General features: G+C 44.9%; 1 protein-coding gene across 1 annotated transcript in view; it reads right to left on the bottom strand.

The window, feature by feature from the left end:
* The window catches only part of NXPH1 (neurexophilin 1), a 302,845-nt gene extending 291,777 nt beyond the window's left edge, over nucleotides 1-11,068 (bottom strand). The window contains exons 1-2 of the mRNA XM_037836789.1: nucleotides 9,943-11,068; nucleotides 8,982-9,145 (exon numbers count right to left, since the gene is read on the bottom strand). Coding sequence (XP_037692717.1) covers nucleotides 8,982-9,035 — 54 coding nt within the window. The 5' untranslated portion in view covers nucleotides 9,036-9,145; nucleotides 9,943-11,068. The remainder of the gene's footprint in view (nucleotides 1-8,981; nucleotides 9,146-9,942) is intronic.
* Between the last annotated feature and the right edge of the window lie 11,338 nt (nucleotides 11,069-22,406).

The following is a 22,406-nucleotide window of genomic DNA, read 5'->3' as shown; positions in this document are numbered from 1 at the left end:
ACATGCGAACACTTCAGTTAACCATTGAGCTATGGCATTGCAAAATAAAGTGAAGACACTTGTATAAGAATACAGTACAAATTTCACCACCAGAGGCGTCAGACAACTTCTGAGAGTGAAAAAGACCTCGCCAGGAAGTGCGAGCTGCTGAAAGGAGGGGAAATGGGAAAAGGCTATGGAGTCCAGGATCTGGTCCCTGGACAATTCCGTGATCTCTGAAGGGTGGAGGTGGGCGCATCCCCAGTCCTGGAAAATGCAGCGGGCTGATCCGCAGGCAAAACGCTGGGCCTTGGTGAATACACGGAAGGCGTTGAGCCCAAACCTTCCCCTCCCATCCAACTGCCGACCCCTCTTCGCCTTCAGATTCGTTCTCTTCTGTCGGGCTTGCCTTTTCTCGGAGCTGGCTTCTCCTAAGAGTTTAGGGGGCACTACCCTCTGTTCTCTGTTCTCCCAGTACCGATAGCATTTGCAGAATCGATGTGTCCTGAAAGGATTGACTCTAACGCTAAAGCGATAGAAACGGCAGAACTTCTCAGCCAATCTCAGCCTTTGACACAGAGAACCCCTAGCGCCAACGCGAGGTACTCTCGGATTATTTCTGGACGGAATCAATGGCGTAACCGCCGCCCAGGAGGAGCTGCGTACAGTTTAAGTGATCGCAGGGTCCACTCCAGAGGGCTCAGACAGGCCCCGAGTGGGTGTGTAGCAACGAACATAGCGGGGGGGGGGGTGGGAGGTGGAGTGGGGGAGGGTTGTTGTGTTGTTTTGGGTTTGTTTTTTGGTTTTGTGTTTTTTGTTTTTGTTTGGTTTGGTTTGGTAAGTAAATAAGGAGAAATTTACTCTACCCCCATCCCCCATCCCGGGTCTAATGATGACAGATTCCACGCTGCATCAGGCCCCACGCCTGGGAGCCTAACCACGGAGAATAATGAGGCTGCTTCCCCCATTCGTCTGCATTAAAGAAGACCAGGCACTTTCGATAGCAAATACATCGATTTTCTTGCCGGGGCCGAAATTTGTCCTGCTCCCCGTGAATAATTACTGCTCCTTTAGAAATTCATAATAATTAGGACTCCTCCCCACCCCCAACCCTCGGACCGCGCACCTTCATTTAAAAGCGCCTGATCCTGGAGGGCGTCTGGTTGGTTATGACCGCGTTCCCAGCAGGTGGGAGGTGGGGCAGAAATCGCCTCTCACCGCTTGGTTTCACTCTTGCGACAAAGTTGGTTCCCCTCTTTGTGTCTCAGTTTCCTTGTCTGTCAAATCAGGCTTTTACATTGCTAAAAGCACTTCCAACTCTACATGACTCGCGTTTCTCTTCGTGGGGAAGGGTAGATTTAATCACCTGAGTGAATGAGTGGGAGCGGGGGAGGAGAAGGTGGAGGAAGGAAGGCGCTTCCCCTCTGGATAGTCTCTGCGGTAATCATGTTACGCCGTAACCACCCAGGGCGGGGTGGGGGTGGGGGTTGCAAACGAAAGGTTCTGACCGTAGGACACATTGAGGACCAGGAGATCGGAGCTTGGTGCTACCGAATGACTGAGAAGGGGAGATCGGTCGCTACAAACGCGACTCGGCGGGGAGGTGTCGGCGGAAACCACAAGCGCTAACTCAACTTCTAGAGGGACCACCAACCCGCGCTGCTGAGATGGAGAGTGTGAGGCCCAGCGGCCTGAGCTAAGCAGGGAGGAGCCTGTGGCGCTGTCCACGGTTCTGAAGAATTGCTCTGGGGACTCGGGCTACATTCAACCGCGGCGCCCCGGCTTCCCTCCGGAAAAGTGCCGCCGTCCAGCCAGCTGCATAAGGGCGTTGAAGCTCGCCAGCTTCGACGAAAGCTCCCCAGAAGCAACACTTTGGTGTCAAGGCTTAGGGTCCCTGTCCCGACAAGAGAATGCTGCGTCTGTGCTTTCGTAAACCTGCCGGGATTATTCCAGGTCAGCTGAGGCTAAAAGGATACAGTGACAATGAAGCTTGTAGCTGTGGCGGTAGCGACTCAGGCTGGGAAACTTCCCAGGGCCTCGAATATTTCGAGGCTTCGGTCAGAGGACTGGGTTTCTGAGTTGACGTCTGAAGCCTACGTATGAAGAAGAAACTTTCTTGCTCCTAACTGTAGAAGATGATTTTAAAACGGCCTTCAAAGTCAATGGATGGAGAAGGGGTCTAGGACATAGGACGCAATGTGTGGGGAAGACGTTCCCTGCCTCCGGTACGGCTAGGGCACCCGGCCACCCCTAGCGCCCTTCACCTCAGGTCCTCCGGGTCAGAATCCGTTAGGGCCACAGGGCTGATGGGCGAGACCCCAGGCAGGTTCAGCCCGAACGCGCAGAACCGACTGCGAGTCAGTTTCTAAGGAAACACTCGGTTTTTCTAAGCAGCAATTTGTTTTATTGTGAGAGAAAGAAATAGCACAGGAAAAGCCTCCTGGTTCTCCATTCTCATGCTGATGAAGCAATGCGCTCAGGCTGGGGCCTAAGTTTCCTCCTCCCCATCGCATTTCCGGCGTGAGCAAGTAAAGGATACTCGTTATTTAAAAGAAGAAGGGGCGGGGGAAGCTTTGCCAGAGTCGCGGCTGGCAAGGCACGTGCTGCGCGCTCTGTGCCCTCGGGACCCCACGCAGCGCATCATCCCAACGCCCTAACTCAGAGCGCCATCTCGCTCTCCAGTAACGCGACTCTCTAACTACACACTGAGGGAACTTTCTATAATAAAGGGCACCGGAGCAAGAGAGTTCCCTCCGCCCCGCCTCCACCACCCACCCACCCCCCGCCAGCCTCCATCCCCGTAAATAAAACATACTAGGGAAAGCTGTTCACAGAGCCGGTAATTAGTTTTCTGGCCCGTAGCAGAGATGCTGCACGCTCATCAGAAGTTTAAACAACAGCCAGCAACCCGCGGGGGCAGACAGCAAACTTGGAAAACGCGCAAACGCGCTCCTGCGGGAGCGGAGAGACGTCAAGAAGTCGCCAATATATATCATCTCAATAAAAAGCTGCTCTTGGAAAGCTTGCATAGTAATTGAGACGGGCGCTCTTTTCTGATCTGGGTTGGCATTTCCTCATCTCGAGCTGACAGAGCCAACTCAGGAAATTGCTGGTAATATTCATCTGGGGAGCACTTTCATTAAACGTAATTCATTCGACTTTCACAATAAATTGAGTGACATCCTTACAGCGGAACCTTTTTATCCTTGATTAAGCGCTTGCCAAGCTTTGGTTTCCCGCTTTATTGTCACATTCCTTCAAGCGGAGTCGTCAACATGCCAATCCGAGGCAGGAAAATGAGCGCACGGTGTTTACCGAGCTCCGGGAGGGGTTAGTGCTGACACGGAGGAAAAGAGCTGGTTTGGAGCTTGACTAGCGGATAAATTACGACTGCAACTTCCTGCAAACAGGCGGCAGGACCAGACAAATGGCGGCAAGGAGAATGCAGGGGGTGACTAGGGCGCAGACCGGACCTGCGACCCGACTGCGTCTGGCAGTCCGGCAGTCGCTGAACCCACAGTGCCCGACCCTCCAGCGCGCCCGCCTCCCTTTATTAAAATGGCGAAGACTGTTAAGGTCTTAACATGAGATCTGAAGCTCTTAGAGGACATGGTTACCCTTAGGGAACTTTCCTGAATTGAATCAAAGCTAGGCACTTTCTTTAAAAAAAAAAAAAAAAAAAAATCAGAAATACTACACTTTCTAACTCCACACTTGAGAGCAGGAAAACTTTCAGAGCTTCCATCAGTTTAACTGGGAGGCGAAGGAGTGCAAAAAAGAGTGTTATTCCTCATTCCGGGATTCCCTTTTGACCCTTAATATCAACGCTGCGCCTGCCGAACTCATTGAGGACTCCTCGACCCCGGAATTCCGGGAGAAGCTGATAGGCACCTTGATATTTCAGAACTGGGAGAAATGCAGAAGGCATCCCGTTATCAATGTGTGGCCCTTTCTCCTCCACGAGCCCTAACTCCACTCTCCATCCCCTATAAAATCAAAGGAGCCCAAGACAGAAAAAGGCTTATCAGAAAAAGCAATATCCAAACGCTTTCATAACACAAACGCCCTTTTGAAAATATTGCCGACGGTGGTTATTACCCGGACAATGCTGTCAATTTCTGCAGTCTGCAGAAAATCTGCCTTCAGATAGAAAAGTAGGACATTGGGCACCTATCTCAAAAAACTCAACCAATTTCCCTTCCACCCAATATATTTTTCACCCAGACAACACTTTCATTAAGGGGGAAATAGCCGTCAACAATTCAAAGCCAAATAGAAATCAGCTTCGCACAAAGAGGAGCCAGGAACTTAATGGCTTTCCCGGAAAATACTGTTCACAAAGAGTTGGAGCAATTCTGGTTCTCTCCTTCTCAAACTGATGACAGATTCCCCAAAGCTATCACTACAAGGCTCCAGATCTCCATAATCCGTCTGGCACCCCACCAAAGCGCTCTCCACACCATGGAAGAAGTTGTTTTCCTGGTAATTGGAGAGTTGAACGCTTCAGGAATATGCTCAGAATAGTAGCAACTTCTTAGTCTGAAAGAGCTTTGGAAGACAGCTTGAACAGATTTCTGGCATTGTGCGGCTGGGGCCTGGCTCCTCCAAAAATCTAGATTTAATCCCATTTCAGGAAGGCTCGGTTGGGGTAGAAGAGTTAGGATATACTGTCTATCCAGGGGAGTTAGAGAACTTTTAGAGCAGCCTCCAAGAACTGGCCTTAACAGAGAACATACATTAGTCACTGTAGGGTAATTTTGTGTGTTTTTCTTTTCAAGAGTAAGTCCAAATTAATTAAATTCTTCAGTGGACAGTTGGCTTAGTTTTCACAGACGGAAAAGTAAACATACCTACTCCAAACAATAGATTTTGGTTGTCTCATTCCCTCTGCTTTTCTCCCATCTTCCATATTCCTCAAAAGCCACCTTCATAGAGAGTGGAATGGAATTACCTAAATGACTTCTAACAGAGCAGAGGTAGTGTTCTCATGGATATAGTCATCACCTCTTAATCTCTATTAAACCAATGCATGTTTTAAAAATTCACATTTTTAAGAATACACTAAATTTGAGGGAATAGATGATTTGAAATGTTACTTAAGCACAGAGTTTAAAAAGAATTTTCATTTCTCACCCACTTTGGTTTAAAAAACAACCAGATCATTAACAATTTTAATTCTTATCAGGGTAACTGGTGGGATGTAACTTGAAGGGCACGGGGCCCCTTCTCATCAGAATAGTGCTGTGAATGTGTGACTGTCCACAGTAACAGCATTCAAACCCTTTTCATATCCTCTGCGTTGAATGTCTGAATAACGTTTCTGTTGACATGTCCAGGGAGTGCTTATTAGACTCCTCTACTCTGAGAATTGCTACTGATGAACTCACAAATAGGGTTTCACAGCCTCCTTATGGAAGCAGCTCTTCTTGTACCATGGCCTATCCTTCAGTTTGACCAGCAGAGAATATCTGAAGTTAGGAAGTCACATTTCCCCATTTTATTCAGTGTGTGCTTCAACTAAGTTAAAATGCTATAGTCTTGTTACCCCATTACATCATATTGAAAATATCCTGGAATGGTCCACATCTGACAGAAAAATAAAGATTTTTAATGAGCATTACTAGTGCTCTTCTACAGAATTCAGATTTTAAATCTTCAACATACAACATTCAATAAACAGGAGACCTTCTTGCCTTTATTTTTAAAAGATGGCTTCCCACTCCCTCCATTTATGGCTGGAGTTAACCCAATGGTGAATTTTGAATATTCTAGCAAATGTGCTTCAGAAGATAACTTTGAGGACACATTTCTAATTAGCTTGCCATAGCAGTGCTAAAATAAACTTCTAGTTTTTGAACAAGGACAGACTCATCTCTCTGTAAACATAAAGAAACTCAAAAGCCTCAACCTAGAACATGCATTCAAGGAACCCTGGGCCAAGAAACATACTTTGAGATCATTCACCCAAATACAGGCAGGAAATTGTGGCTTAACTATGGAGCATTGATCTGCCAGAGGATGGTTTTTCATGAGAAATTCTTCCAAAATTTGAGAGTATTTAATGTATTTCTCTATAAGCAGGAGCCTCAATATTTCTGTATAGGAGATACTTAAACAAACCTTGCACCTAGACATAATGTGCAATTACTCTTTGGGAAAAATAACTGGGATTCCAAGGGGCATAAATGGGAAGGTACAATGAGGTATCAGTTAGGAGGCAAGGCACAAATAAAGAGAAAACCCCAGTTAGTTAACTTGTGCTGTGAGCTCATTAAGACAAAATCAGCATTCATTAAACTCCATTCCGTGGCTTATGTCAATTCAAGGGGGTGGAGGGTGGGAATAAAAGAAAATAATGCTTTTGCCACCCCTGTCTTCCTGGAGTAAATTTGAAGCCTCTCCTGACAGCCAACATGCATCTACTGCAGATTTTTGCAAAGGGCTGGAATGTTTGGGGGTGTAGCTACTAATAAATGATCAATTCAGTTACTGCATCTGGTAGTTAATAAAATGGATGCACAAAAAGCCTTGGCCACTTCTTGGTCTGTCTCATTGCCCTAGAGCTTTAATCAAGGCTCTCTGCTTCTTTGCAAGCTGAAAACAATCCTGACGTGGCGCAAATTCACCCTTTAAAATTCATTTCCACCGTAAAAGTCAGTTTCCTGTTCCTCCAGGAAAACAGCTCTGGGTTCTCCTGGCAAATAACCATGGAATTACAATCCCTGGAAATACTGGCGGCCACCCGCTTTTTGTTTTTGTGGTGCATGTGGTTTCTAATCATCACCACACAAAATAACTATGGATTGGAAAGAAAAAGAACAGACTTCTAAATCACCTTCTCTATTTTATTGTTCAGATTTCGTATTGTTTTGAGTGAAACTGGAAAAATTGTCTCCTTTCTCTGTATTGCCAAAAGGCATTCAGGTAATGAAGTCTGTAACTAAACGGTAATTGAATCAGCATAATTTGCACACTGAATGGTTTTCAAATGCTCCCAGTTTACAATTAAAGGAGAATTAATGCGCTTGTTGTTGAGAACGCAGCGCATTAGAATAAATCCAGCACTGTTGTTGTAATGAGTGGGAAACGGTTTAACTGCCAACAAACACATTTAAAATTTAACACAACGTATTGATTTCACTTCTGCTTTTGACAGATTATTTTCCAGACTATCGAAATACTTGCTTCAAGCAATAAACTGCACCACTGCCGCGTGCCTTTGCACTGTGCGTGAGTACAGCCCAAGGACGTAAAAACAGTCTTAAGGTTCAGGTCAAGTGTAAAGGTATGCAGAGAAGAGGAGCAGACAGGTTATGATGGTCAGGAAATTGTTAACAAATATTCCTCTTCTGTCGCTTTCACTTCGACCCCCCCATCCCCATCTTTCAATAAACAATTTCTGTATTTACTCTGGCCAAACTTTCTGTCCTCCATCTCTGGGCTCTCAATGTCAAGGGTTTTACTGGACACAGCTGGGAGCGAGAATGATTGAAGACGGGAAATAGGAAGGATACTTTTTGCTTTCCGTCTGCGTTCCAGCCGGGGAAGGCAAGGACTCGGGTCACACAGTCAAAAAGGCTGTTTTTTGTTGTTTTTTTTTTTTGGATTGGCTGCCCCGGCTTTCACCTGTTCACCCCAAGGTGTCCTGTGGGCGAGGACACTGACGCGCAGCGCCCTCTGGCGTCCATAACTATCACGGTCAAGCAGTAAAGGTGTAAAAACATACTGAGGGTTCTTGGATTTTGAAAGTTGAATCCGATTAAATACATACACACACCACACACACATATTCACACACATATACATACACACCCACTCACATACACAGAGTTCACAGAATTCACAGGCCTGACTTTACATGCACCAGGGCAGCAGCCGGGAAACACAATTGCAAGGATGGCGACACTTTTGCTCTCAGGCTTGTGGGTCTGAAACCCTAGAGATCTCATGAGGGACGCCATGGCCGCCCCCCAACTCTCCTTTATCCGTCCCCACTAGAGAGGTCAGGCTACGCAGCGCTCCTCACCTCCAGGCAAAACACTCGGAGCCCTGAGAAGACTTCCGCTGTTCAGGGTGGGCTGTGGAGGGTCCCGGCACCGAGAGAACCTGACCAGCAGAACGCGAGCGTTTCCGACCCTCCCCGCAGCCAGACCTGAGAAATCGCCCTCTCCTTGCTTAGGCGCGGGGCGCACAGTTCCCAATCAACCGCTACCCCAACAAGGCGCTTTGCCCCGGAGCCGAGTTCCAACAGCGTGAGAAGTCCAGACCTCGGGAAACTCCACTCCCGGGGGACGCGGGTGGCGGCTTTACTTCGGCGGCTTCCTTCTCTGGCGACAAGGCCTGCCCACTTCCTAACAGGGAGCTCGGCACTGGAGCCGGGGTTCGATTATTTGGTGGAAAAGAGAGGTTGAGAGGAGAGAAGGCAGTAAGCCTATGCCCATTTACCGGAGTATCTGTAATTCACCCTATCTGATAGCTTGTGTTGCTCCTATCTGATAGTTACTTATCCTGTCTGAACCTACAACTGGAAGAAACTTACTTGCACTTCTTTACGTGCCACATGTCCAAACTGGGAGAGTGGGTGGATGATTTCACTTTCAAAGTCAGGCCATGGGCAGGTTCATGGTCCCCACACCCCATTTACTTTCGTTTAAGCTCCTTCAAATTAACTACTGAGAGTTCAATACCTCCCACCCCTTGCCTCTGCCTTCTCCCCATAAAGCATCCCCTCCTAATATCTCCTCGGTTTCTGGGTGTCTGGGACGCCCTAGCAGCTGTTCAGAATCACAAGCAGGAAGGAGGGACTGGAGCAACAAACGGGGGTGGGAGTCCCGGAAAATCCCGCCGGGATCCGGAGACCAGCTTGCCAAAGTTGCTCCAACACAGTCGTTAGGAAGGCTGCTCTCGCCGAACTGGCGGCCTCACCCCCCTCCAGCGTGCCGGCGATTGCCTAGCCCCTGGCCAGGTGGGAATGCGGGGGCGCAGGACAGTCAGCGACTTACCAAGTAGACGGTGGGCTGCAGGAGGAGAAGCACGTACCAGCACGCAGCCTGCATCCTCCCGCGTCTCAAACTTCCTCGGCGGTGCCTTCGCTGAGTCTTTGTTCCTTCAAAAACATAGATCCACCTGACATCCACTTTACAGAGCAAGGAGCGCTCTCAGCAGCCTAGATACAAATGAAATTAGAGATCCCATGACCACGCGGGCAAGGTTAGGCTTCGCGAACAACCGGGAAACGGGGTCGAGGCAGGGAGGGGTGGGCCAAAAAACACGGGAGAGGACCAGGAAAAAAAATTGAAAAAGGAGTAAATCCAGCGCCTGAAACAAGGAGCGCGCGATCCGCGGACACGAGGACAGAAGAGTGAGGGACTCCTTGAGCCTTGAGCTCCTCGGCTACGAGTTCTCGGGCGGCGGAGGCAGGCGGCGGCGGGCACACACAGCAGCTCTCAGACTGGTTCAGAGCCGGTGCGTCGCTGGCAGCGAGACCTGCCCTAGTATTTGATGGCCCGGAGGCGCGACTAAAGGCGGCGGCTGGTTCTTCGCCAACCCTGGCCGCGCTCACACACGTACACATCAACAGAGAGAGAGGGAGAGAGAGAGAGAGATTGAGCGAGGGGGCGCAGGAGAGGAAAGAGTAGGTAGAGCTGACCAGGATTAGGCGCTGGGTTTGTCCACAGATCGGTGGGGTGGGGGTGGGGAAAGATTGCAATTTGCATACAGGAAAGCGGGGCTCAGTTTACCTATGGAGCCCCTACACGCAGTGACACATAAGTGCACACACACATCTTGGCACTACTTTTTTTCGAGCCAAGGGGCACAGCCAGTCGCTAACTTCTAGAATGGGATCCTGCCGGGAGCTGTGAGAGTCATTTGCCAGGAGCGCTCCGTCCCCCAACCAGTGCTCCTCCTCGCCGCCCCTTCCTCGCGCCCCACCACCCCGCCCCAGAGCGAATGGGTACTTACCGGACAGGACAGGGGACGAATACGGTGAGCCGCGGCAGTTCTGGGGAGGGTCCATGGAGGGGCTACTCGGGCCTGGCGTCTCCGGCACTCCGGACGTGCCCTCCCAGGCGCTTGATCTCCATGCCCGAGAACGGACTGGCCCGGCTGCCTGGTCCAGTCTCGATGGAGTTGGCGTCTCCGTGTCGGGGTCGCGCTCAGGATTGGTTCCGCGGAAGCCTAGGCTTGGCACAGTTGGATTCACGGTGCAGGAAACTTAAGAGACAAGAGAGGGAGGGGGAAAGTAAAAGAGGAAAGATAGGAAGAGAGAAGAAAAGGAGGAGAGAGGGAGGAAGGAGGGAGGGAGGGAGAGAGAGAGAGAGAGAGAGAGAGAGAGAGAGAGAGAGAGAGAGGAATCCGTCCGGCTGCTGCTCCGGACCGACCCGGACTGCCAGCACTGGGAAAAACAGTTCAGAACTACCGGCTTCCCGCGGCTACTAGAGGATGCTCGAGATGACTTAGGGGGAGAAGAACTGGACAAGTCCTCGGAACTTGAACGTCAGAGATAAAGACACTGGCCTTTCGGAAGAAAGACAGACCCAGGGCAGGCGCGGGCTGTCCACATTTCTGCAGAAGGAGTGGGGTGACGAGAACCCGGAGGCTGCCGGCGCACGGAGCAGCTACGCTTCTACACCCGCGAAGCTTGGAAGCCCAGAAGCTGCTCAGGAGCCCAGTCTCGTGCGCTGTCCGTGGTCCAGCCCGGCCACCGGGGGACGCTCTGGAGCGAGCTGGGGTTTAGGGTACCACAGTGGTGGTGATTTCTCAGCAAGGCGGTGACCCGGAGAGGCGCCCTCCCCGTCACGGGCAATTACATTGGCACGCGGGGAAATACTCCTCAAAGACTAATTATACCGCGTGTAAATAGATCCCGCTCTCAGGCTCTCCGCGGGCGCGGCCCACAGGGAGAGGTGGCTCCTGCGGTGTCTCTGGCGGTTGCAACGCTCCCTCCCGGGGGGGCGTGGGGAGGATCGCGGAGGCCACGGGAGTGGCGAGGCTCGCAACCCGGCGGTGCGCTGGGAAGGGACGGGAGCGGATGGATGCGGGGCGCCCGGGTCCGCCTCGGGCAACGCCGACCTGTGGCTGCGAGGCCGGAGGCGGGGGGGCTGCGGACCCCAGCCATTCAGCGCGCGGCGGCCAGGGGGACTGGGCGACCTTGCGCGCTCGGCTCTCTGCCGGGGGCTGGGCGGAACAAGAGGAGGAGCTGGGGGAGAGAGGGAGGGCGTGAGCTGTCGCCACCTCCCTCCCTCCCGACACCCTCTAGTTAACCACAGTCTCCCGTCTCTTCTCCGACTCTCGCTGTCTCTGTCTTCTCTTGATCTCTCCCTTGCTGTCTCTTTCTGTTTTGTTCCCTCTTCCTCTCCCTCGCCCTGCCTTCCTCCCTCCCTCTCTTCTTCTACTCCCTCTGCTCCGCCCCCCAAGTCAGTGTCTCTCTGTCCTTTCTCTGTCTTTCATACAGGCCCGGTCTTTGTCCGCATTGTTCCGCCTCCCTCTGCCTAGCTCCAGCCCTGGGTCTCTCTGTCAGGATTTCTTTCTGTCTCTCTGTGTCTCTGCTCCAAACCCTGTTTTCCTTTTTTCTTATCCCTTTCACCCTCTTCAGCGCACAATACTCAGGTCAGCCTCGCTGGGATCCGGTGGGATCCCGACAGATCCTTCTTGGGACCGGCGGGGCCACAAGCGCCGCCTCAGCTTGCCCGGACTGAGGCCGCAAGGCCCCGCGCGGTGGAGGGCATTTACTCCTCCTCCGCCACCCGCCAGGCGGCTCCCCGAGCCTGCCCTTCGCAGGAGCCCGGCCCCGGGGGATTCACACGGCAGGATGGCATTTCGATATTCATCTCTAAGAATGGGGTTGAAAGTCATCTCAGGAGCCCGAGTCGGCGGCATCGAAATAGAGCCATGATTTCTTAATGAGGCGCAGGGAATCTTTTCCTCGAGTCTGGCTGTTGGACACCTCATGGCTCTGTAGTTGCTTCTGTGGCAGGGCTGGGCCTAGACAGAGTGTGAACTCGAGACAGGAGGCTCCTGGGCGACGCTGGGCTGAGTTCCCCTGGCGGACGCTGGTCAACCCCCAGTCACTGCGGTGGCAATCAGCACAAACACCCTTTCCTGGAGCAGAAGCAAGAGAAGCCCCGCTGAGACCTTCACCTGGAATCAGATCCCCCAAAGCCTCCGGTTTAGATCCCCACTGCAGGACATACCCGCCGGCACTTTGAGGCCTTCACCCTCGCTTCCAGCTAAAAATAGCTCTATAAAGAGCAAGCTCTTGGATTCTTAAAGATTACTCTGCTGCTGTTGACCTCCTGGAATTCATTGGGGCATATGCAAACTAAGGCAATGAAGCACACCTTCTAATTGGGACTCGGAAATTATACTTTAGACCAAATATATATATGGAGCACAGCCACAATGTTATCTGGGCTTCAATTTCACTCACCAGCTTTTTCACGCTTTTAAAAAGTTTAGAGAAGAAAATTAAAGGTCTAAGGTCACTCATATCTGAGACTGAAGGACCAAAGTAGGGCAAGGGTAAATCTGTTTGATTCCACCCTTTAGATGGCCATCCTAAAATTAATTCCCAGCTGCTGATAAACTCGAAGACTTCCAGACAGAGAGCCAGTGTTGCCTGCCTCTACCAGAATGCCCAAGTAAAATGCTGTCAGAGCTGAACTTCTATCCCACCTCTGGGAACACAAGAAAGTTCAGACCAGCTTTGGGATATACCAAGTTCTTTGCTAAACCTTACGTCAAAAACATTATGCCTCTAATGCCATTTAGCCTTAAAAATTACTGCTTATGAAATAGAAAGACGATCAAGGACCTAAAAATCTCTCTCTGAATGGGGCTGATTATTTAAGAAAAGCACCACAGGCACCCAAGTAATGGGAACTGGCCTGACACTTTATTCTATGACACAGAGTGCCAAAGGGCTTTTTATGTTAGTGACCTGAGACCCTCTGCCCAGATATTCAACTCTTAACCAATCCTATGAGGCACTTGGCTCAGGATATAAAACAGCAGTACCTGGTCCCTTTTTTTTTTTTTTTTTTTTTTTGTATCTTAGTAGGAGTCTTCATTTCCTGTAGTATTCAATCAGAAAAAGACACGAAGGCACCAAGTAACACTGAGAAGCTTATTGTTTCTATTAAAATTCTCTGATTTTAACATTTAATTGGGGGGGTGTGGACAAGGATGGCTCATTCATCTTACTTCCTTCCTATCATTTGCTTATAAACCAAAAATAATGGGAACATGATTCTCATGCACTCTTCCACTTAAAGGATTACCATATTTTAAAATGCACTCTGAATTACCATACATCAAAACTCGGTTTCACAGAGATTGGAACAACAGTGAGACTATCCTTAAGGAGTATAGTATCCATGCCAATTTTTTCAGACTTTACTCAGATTGAGAGTCATTTCAGAAAGCACCTTCTTTCTGAATTTTGTGAGTGATACAACTTAATACGCGTACAAACTTAACATGAGTTATAACCACAGTAAAGCACCAACCCTCTGCCCTCTACTTTTCCACAAGTCTACCTGATCTAATCTGAAATGAACAGTATAAAGCAACAGTCTATATTTCTCCTCAGGAAATATGTATTTTAAAAGAATTAAAATGGGCTGACCTCAAGGGGAAAACAGCAATATGAAATAATTTTCCTGATACATAAAACCAGAAGAAATTAAAAGAAGAATTCACTTGAAATATACTGATAATTGTGTTAATTGAAATTAGCTGTTTTGGTTGGCTTGGTGTGTTTGTTTCTAAGTTTCTTTGTGTCTGTGTGTGGGAAGAGGGAGGGGAAGGAGATAGAGAGAGAGAATGATTGATTAACTTCAAGTTGTTCAAAACTCAGTCCTAAAAGGAACCTGTCTTAAAATCCATGAATAGCATCATATTTTGCCCAAAATCCAAGGAAAAACAAGAATTGTTATAAAGCACCCAGCTGTGGTCTTGCTTAAGCTTCAGGCCAAATCATACTGCTTTTACAAACTGCGTTGTACCTCTTTTTTTTTTTCCCTAATAGCACCAAAAATACTTCTAAAGCATGAATCATTCTTCTGCCCTGACCCAAGCGTGACCTGGTATTTACATGTTGCATGGCCTTGAGCAAGTGCTTGAAAATTCCCCTGGCTTAAATACTCTGCTCTGTATAATGAAGAAGTAGAGTTAGAGGATGTCTAAAGAAACTTTCAGTTCTAAAATTTCCTTATTCTATTTTTATGTGATTAAATATAATCTTAAAAGGTATGTACTCCACAAATAACAATTGTATATTTCCTTATGATTTTCAAAGATATAAAACAATTTTTTAAAAGATATTTTGTTCAGTGCATTTCAAGGATTTTAAGACAACCATGATTATGTGTTTGAGTCAAGGCATTTTGTCCATTTATTCCCTACCCACCTTCATAACTTTCTTCTAGGTTAATGGTTGACTCTATTGTAGTAATCATATCACTTTTTCATATAAATTATTCTGTACATGTTTTTTTTCACCTGCACTGATTTTTTTTTATTGAAGTGACTGTCTTATGACATAAAATTAACTATTTAAAGTGTACAATTCAGTGGCATTTAATATGTTCACAATGCTGTGCAACCATCACCTCTATCAAGAGTTTCAAAACATTTTCATGACATCAAATGAGTCCCCATACCTATTAAACTGTCACTTCTTGTTGCTGCCTTCCCCTGACAACCACTAACCTTCTTTCTGTTTCTATGGATTTACCTATTCTGGGCATTTTATATAAATGGAATTACACCATATAAAATATGTGATCGTTTGGGTCTGGCTTCTTTTACTTAGCAAAATGTTTTCAAGTTTCATCCATGTTGGAACATGTGTCAAAACTTCATTTCTTCTTTTAAAACTTTCATTCTAGTACCATAAATACAACCTACCATTTCTCCTTTTAACCACATTCAAATATATAATTCTGTGCTGTTAATTACATTCACAATGTTGTGCTACCATCACCACCATCCATTACCAAAATATTTCCATCATTTCAAATAGAACCCTGTACGTTTTAGCCTTAATTACCTATTATCTACCCCCACCCTGTTACCTGGTAACCTATATTCTAGATTCTGACTCTGTGAGTTTACTTATTCTAATTATTTCATGTCAGTAAGATAATACAATATTTGTCCTTTTGTGTCTGGTGTATTTCACTCAACATGATGTCTCTGAGATTCATCCATGTTTTTAACATCATTGATTTATGAGAAGCTACACTCAAAAAGGCATCCTTATCATACTTATGAATTTTTGTTACAAAAAACCCACAACCGCTTCCACTACTTTTGCAGAAGTCTTCAAAAGTCACACAGAACAACTAAGAAACCCTCTGGCTCCTCCACATATGAGTTTTGCTATTTTGTAGAGGGAAAGAAGTATCCTTTGCAGGGTGATTTTTACAAGCCTACAGTATTTGGTGTTTGAATGTAGTAGAACTTGGTTAATAACTATTGGCCATGTGTTCTAAATTACCTTTGTAAGAATGCTTTAATAACAAGATCACTGGACTAAAGAGGAAAAATAGCCATCAAGCTCTGGAATAAAAAATGAATAAATAAAAGGAATCTAAAAAGCTTTATGTAGAAGAAGTCATTTTCTTTTTTAGAGGCAATTTACATGGTCAGTCTTTGTATCTATATTTCATTTATTCTGCTAGGTGAGGACAGAGGGTTCTCAAAGGTAGGGTAGTTTTAACTATACTCACAAACATTCAAAAAGAATGGGCAGAATAAGAGAAACTGAAGATAGTCAGCATTAAAAAGGCAGTTGTATAAAAAACGAGAACTTTGGGGTCAGTGACCAAAAATCGTAATTAAAAATTTTTAAATATATTGTGCTTAAGCAAACCTTTGCATTGTAATCTAATTACAGAAATTCTTCATGGTGGTCCCTCCAGGGGCTATTAATTGACAGTTCCTTAAAGCAGAATCACTAAAGAGAAAGGACTTGATTACCAATGTTCTGTTAATAAAGTGAAATACAGTGTCTGCTTTCAGCCAGAAAGAGCACTGGGGCTCTCAGCCACATAGGGATGGAAGGAATTACGAGAACAAAGTCTCTGTGGTTACCTGTTGGGGATTGAATTATGTACCCCTCAAAAGCCATGTCCAGGTCCTAACCCCTGGTCCTGTGGGTGTGAACCCATCTTTAAAAAGGACCTTTCAAGATGTTATTAGCTAAAGTGTGCTCAAACTGATTAAGGGTGGGCCTTAATCCGATATGGTTTATGAGCAAAGGAAATCACACACAGAAAGAGAAGCCATGGGGAGAGCCAAAGACTGGAAGTCAACAGAACCTAGAAGACAAAGGAGAAGATTCCGCCATGTGCATGCCATGTGACAGAAAAGCCAAGGACCAAGGATTACTGGCAGCCAATCCCAGAACGTCGCAGTCTTTGGGGAGCAAGCATCACCTTGTTGACTTGTCTTAGCTTCAAAACCATAAGCCAATAAATTCCCATTGTTTAAGCCAATCCATTGCATGGTGTTTGTTTTAGCAGCTAGGAAACTAATACATTACCTGAAATCTGGAAATGAGTCTGCAAATGAGTCTGCAAATGTATATTTCATTTCCATAGCCTAAAACACCTAGACATTTTTAAGCATTAAGGTTTTCCTAGCCTTATCCTGATTTGGCAGCATGAAGACAGAACTTTAAAACAAGATTATTTACCTGTGCAGGGAATAAATGACTACTTCAACCCAAATATCACAACAAGAATTTTTACGTCTTTTAGATAAGAGATATCACAGGGATATAAAAGCCCTCTTAATTCCTCTTTTTACCATATTAATGAAATCAACTATACTTGGGAGCATCACCATAACTGTCTTTAGGGTCCATACCATTATTAATAAAATTATATCAATATTACATTTTTTTCCTTCTTCCAATTCCAATAATAGAATGCTTTTGATAAAGTCAAAAAAAATGTTCTAATGTCAAATTCTATAGTAAACAGGTAGTAATTTCTCAAAGCTCCACAGTTTTCAGTAGGGTAATAATGGCTACCATTTCCTGAGCACCAGCCACTTACCAACAACTATATTCTGGGTTTCATTCACATGATTCCTGCTGCATGCCTAATAATTTTATGAGCACCACTCAGCTCTTCTATTTTAAAGGAAACCTCTCATTTAGATAAGAAGATCTCCTTCTTCACACCCTTTCTCCATTGAGGCAGGCCTAAAACAAATCTGAGAATCATTTGACCATTAATGCCCACTGTTTCCTTGAAACTCTCTTCCCTATTTTAATTTAAATGCTACCATTCTCTCTCTCTGAGTTTTTCTCCTAACTACCTGACCACTCCTTCTCAAGTCATCCATGTGCTCATCTTCATCCATTAAAAGTGGTGTTTCTCAAGAGGACATCAGTACTCTTATTCTCTTTTCACACTCTGTAGGCAATTGTTATCTATTTCCATGGTTTTATTGATTAACTTATAATTTATATATATAATTTAATGATATTATTATATATATAATTTATACCCAGCAAATACAAAGTCCATAAGTCCAATTCTATTTCCCTTGACCTAACTATTCAGTTGCCTACATGTCAACGTAAATGTTCTAGAGATACCTTAAACTCAGTATGTCTAAAACTGAATACACTCTAGCATTACACTATGCACACACATGAACACACACTCATACACTCACCCTGTTAGTTGGTGTAAGAGATTGGAGTCCTCTGCTTATAATAGGATTACACCCATGCCTTTTTGCCAGATGGCTTTGCAGTGTCTCACAGTGGCATGGTGGAGGATACATCCCCACATATGCAAAGTCCTTCTTTCTTTCCTTTCAGTCCTAATAGTGCCGTAAGGGGGCATGACTTGTTCCCACTTGCTCCTCTGGCCTTCAGGAGAACAGCTCACACCAGGTGGAGGCTGCAACCTTCAGCATGGGCACGGAAAAGAGAAAACATGAAGCACACTAAAGCTTGACCCATGATCTGGAGCACAGCCAGAAAAGCTGACCTGCAGTCCCACAGATCCTAGAGTAAAAAATAAATGTTTATTGTTTAACCAGTGAGATTTTGGAGTTATTTGTTTTGCAGCATTATCATGGACAAAAGAGATAATTAGTGACACCAGTACCATACTGGAAAACCAAAGCATCAGATTCCCATATTCCTTTCTTTTAATCCTCCATATGAAAAATAAAATTACCACCACTTCAATTTTCCATCAAACTATCTTTGTATCTCTACTCTCTTCTCTGTTGCTGCTACTACTCCTGACACAGCTCAGAGCCTGAGTGTGACTAAACGATCAGCTCAATCCAGTTCAAGGTAAGACTGGGGATAGGAAACTGAATGATACAGTCTAGTGAGGAAGACAAATACATAAACAGCATGGTGTAAGTCATTCAATGCGTAATATGCTTTGAGGCACAAATCCCTGAGAAAATTGAGGAGAATGGAAAGTGATCTCTGAGCAGAGGTTTGTAGGAAGAATGTTCTCTGCACAGGGTCCAGAGAACAGCCTAATGCACCTTTTGTAAGAGAGCACATCAGAGACTCTGGAATAGCAAGTGCTCATCTATAAAGTGCTCAAATAGTTCCCAACTGGAGAACGTTCTCAGGCAGACCTCAGCCAAGAGAAAGGAACAATGGAACTGCACCAGAGCAGGAGGCTTAGGCTGGAAGGCACAATTTCCTGCACCCTGAGCACTCCTCAGATATTCTCAGAATGAAGGGATGAATGGAAAATTTAGCCTGAATGGGCTACTCAGTGACTGACCCATCAACCCCACCCCCTTCCTGGTACGAAAAACTCCCTGGATGTCCCTAAACTCTATCTTTATCCTGCCCACGTCCCCACCAAATTCTGCCTCACTTTTCAGTTGCTTTACCACTTAATGCTTTACCCAAGGATTTATTACAATCAGACTCTGCCGTATCCCTGCCACATGGAGTACCAGGTGAAAGAGGGAAGGGGATGGCAGGAGGGGAGTTAGAGAAAACATGATCATAATTACCACCATCTCTGGACTTGGTAGAAGGGGTTAACCATACCCATAGAAAAGAGAGAACACTGGCCCTTATAGCTTTGATTTTGAGTGTACCTTTTTGGCAGAAAGGAGAACTGTGAGTTAAGCAAAACTATTAGCACAGTTTTCCTATTGAAATTAAACTCCTGACATCAGTGGTAGACATCAGCGGATCCTTGTTCCTCATCTCTGTGATTTCCTTAAGTATGACTCTAAAGTAATCTGTAGCCTACATTGAATTTAATTAAATTGGTTTTCTCTCATTTACTCTAGAGTATATGGTACTAATAATTAACTCCACAAAATCATCCTTTTCAGGTTTTTTCCTACCTCTCTGAAAATTCCTTCTTGTCCCTTGTGCTGGCTTTTCCTATTAGCCATCCTCAGGCTGACAGCTTTATAGCATTTTAGCCCTTTCATGTAACCTAAACTCTAGTAATATCTCCAACTACCAGAGGGCATCTTCATTTGAACATCCTGCTTTGTCTGATACACAGTGTTCAAAGGTAAACTTATCCCACGCAAACATACACATTAGCCACTATCCACTAATCTGTTAACGAAACCACAACCACGTATGTACCCAGTCTTTAACCTTAGAATCAGCTCTCACTGGTTAAACTCATGTACCAGTCAGATACATTGTCTTATCAAGTCTTCCTTCAGAATATCTCCTTGTCACCACTCTAGACCAGGTTTTCACCACTTCATCTCTGGACAACCATCTTCTAACTGGGCTCCCTGGTTATGGCCTTTCCAAACTCCCATTTATCTCACTACTATGAGCACCACAATGGTAGAGACTATCTTATTCATCTTCTTACCCCCAGCATCCAGTATGGAACCTAGCACATAGCAGGTGTTCAATAAATGTTTGTCTGGTGGGTGAATAAATTCCTTATACTATCTACAGGTTAAAATTTCCTAAACATTATTTTCCCTTTTGTTCCCTAACTTGAAAAACTTCCTTTATACCCCGAAGCCTAGAGCAGGGTTGTTTATATGTACTTAATTATTTTTTCCAAGAAACCATTTCTTAAGAGAACCCTCATCCTGAATTATGGCAGGTAAAACATAAAAACTCAAAGCTGTTGCATTTGAATTTGGGGTCAAGTGCTTACATCCATATCTATAAGTTTCTCCATCCCACCTCCTGGCCTCTCTCCTGTCCCCATACAATTTTAGAGCTAGTGACCATCTAGGATGCCCTAAGATATTTGTTCTCAAACCTAAGTTTGTGCAATTATCTCTTGGAGGCCTTATTAAAATATACATTTCTGGACCCCACTTTTGATTAGGAGTTTAGGATTTATTGTCCTAAAAACCTGAATTTTATTAAGTATCCCAGGTGATCTTGATGAAGGTGGTCATAAAAACACACTTTGAGAAACCTTACCCTAGAAGGTAGTGGATTGGAGTTTAGAAAACTCCATCTCACAGGATAAAGTCTGAACCCCTCATGGCATTCATTAAGGTCTATCACAGACTGGTATTCACTCCATCCATTAAGACTTAATCCTAAGAATATTTGCTTCAGCCTGGATTATCTCCCTACTGCTCCCAAATCCTAATAGGCTTGATTCAAATCTTAAGCTCTTTTTTATGCTTCTCCCCTTAATCGGAGTGCCCTTCCCCATCTACTCCCTCTTCCTCTGCATCTTTTCAAACCCAACCATCATTCAACATCCAAACCAAAGTCTTTCTCCATGAAGCTTTCCCAGTTGATCCATCCATTCAATGAATAGAAATATATTGAATGAGCAGTGAAAGTGGTTCTAGGTACTGTAGACACAGCAGTGAACAAATAGACACAAAATCCTTGACGTCAAGGAGTTTATATCATAGTGTGGGATTGACTATAAGGAAAACACAAGTTAAAATATATACACTGTAGTGAATTAGATGGTGATAAGTTCGATGGAAAGAACAAAGGAGGGAAGAGAGAATGATAGGAGTGAAAGTGCAGATGCAATTTTTGATGTTGTATTTTGAAATTATTCTAAACACACAAGACAGCTGCAAAAACAACACAACCCCATAGAGAGAACTCCAACATACCCCACCCACTCCTGTACTCAGATCTACCAATTTTAACATTTTGCTACCTTTACCATATCATTCTACCATCTACTGAGTTAGTTGTCTACAGCAATCAATCAATCAGTCTATCTATCCATTTTCTGAACACTTGAGAGCAGATTGTACACATCATACTCCTTGAACACATAATACTTCCATGTACATTTCCTATGAAAAAGGATATTCACTTATGTAGTAACCTCAAGTGCAGTTATGAAGTTCAAGAAATTTAACATTGACATAAAGCTTATATTTTACATTCCAGTTTTTATTATGTCCCAATGATGTCCTTTTGAACCTTTTCTCCTCCAATCTTTGATCCCACCCAGTATCATGTATTGCATTTAATTGTCATTATCTTTTTAGTTTTTCTTTCTTTTTTTTAATGGTGGAAACATATATGTAACATAAATCTTCCCATCCTAACCCCTACCAAGCATACCATTCAGTGGGATTAATCACATTCATAATGTTGCAGTACTCTCACCACCATCCATTACCATGACTTTCCCTTCACCCCAAACAGAAACCCTACACTCATTTTGGATTAATTCCCCATTGTCCCTGCTCTCCACCCTTGGTAACCTGTACTCTACTTTCTGTCTCTATGAGTTTGCATATTATCTGATATTTTATTTGTGGTTATTTCAGGGCCTGAATTTAACATTTTAGATATATAACAATGTCCTTGGTTTTGATACCAACTTAACAGTTTCAATAGCATACATAAAATACGTTTCTTTATATCTCCATCTTGCCACCATTGTCTCGTTCTTGTCACAAGTTACATATTTATGAGTCCAAAACCATTAATTTATCATTGTATTTTATGCATTTGCCTTTTAGATCCTGTAGAAAGTAAAAAGTGGAGTTACAAACCAAAAATGTAATGGTATTGGTATTTATAATTACTCATATCATTATCTTTACCAGAGATCTTTATTTCTTCATTCACCTTCAGTCAATTGTCTAGTATACTTTCCTTCAACCTGCAGAACTCTAGTGATTCTTATAGGGCTGGCTGATCCAATGGTGACAAAGTCCCTCAGTTTTTGTTTATCTGGGAATATCTTAATTCCTCCCTCATTTTTTTTTTTTTTTCATTTTTATTGAGATTGTTCAGATACCATAAAATTATCCAAAGATCCAAAGTGTACAATCACTTGCCCCTGGGTACCCTCATACAGCTGTGCATCCATCACACTTAATTTTTGTTCAATTTTTAGAAACTTTTCATTACTCCAGACAAGAAATAAAGTGAAAGATGAAAAAAGAAAAAAAGAAAAGGAAACTCTAATCCTCCCCTATCCCTAACCAAC

Source organism: Choloepus didactylus, chromosome 5, assembly GCF_015220235.1.
Source record: "Choloepus didactylus isolate mChoDid1 chromosome 5, mChoDid1.pri, whole genome shotgun sequence".
NCBI classification, from domain to species: Eukaryota; Metazoa; Chordata; class Mammalia; order Pilosa; family Megalonychidae; genus Choloepus; species Choloepus didactylus.
Note: the sequence above shows the minus strand (reverse complement) of the source record. Positions and strands in the feature narration are given on the sequence as shown.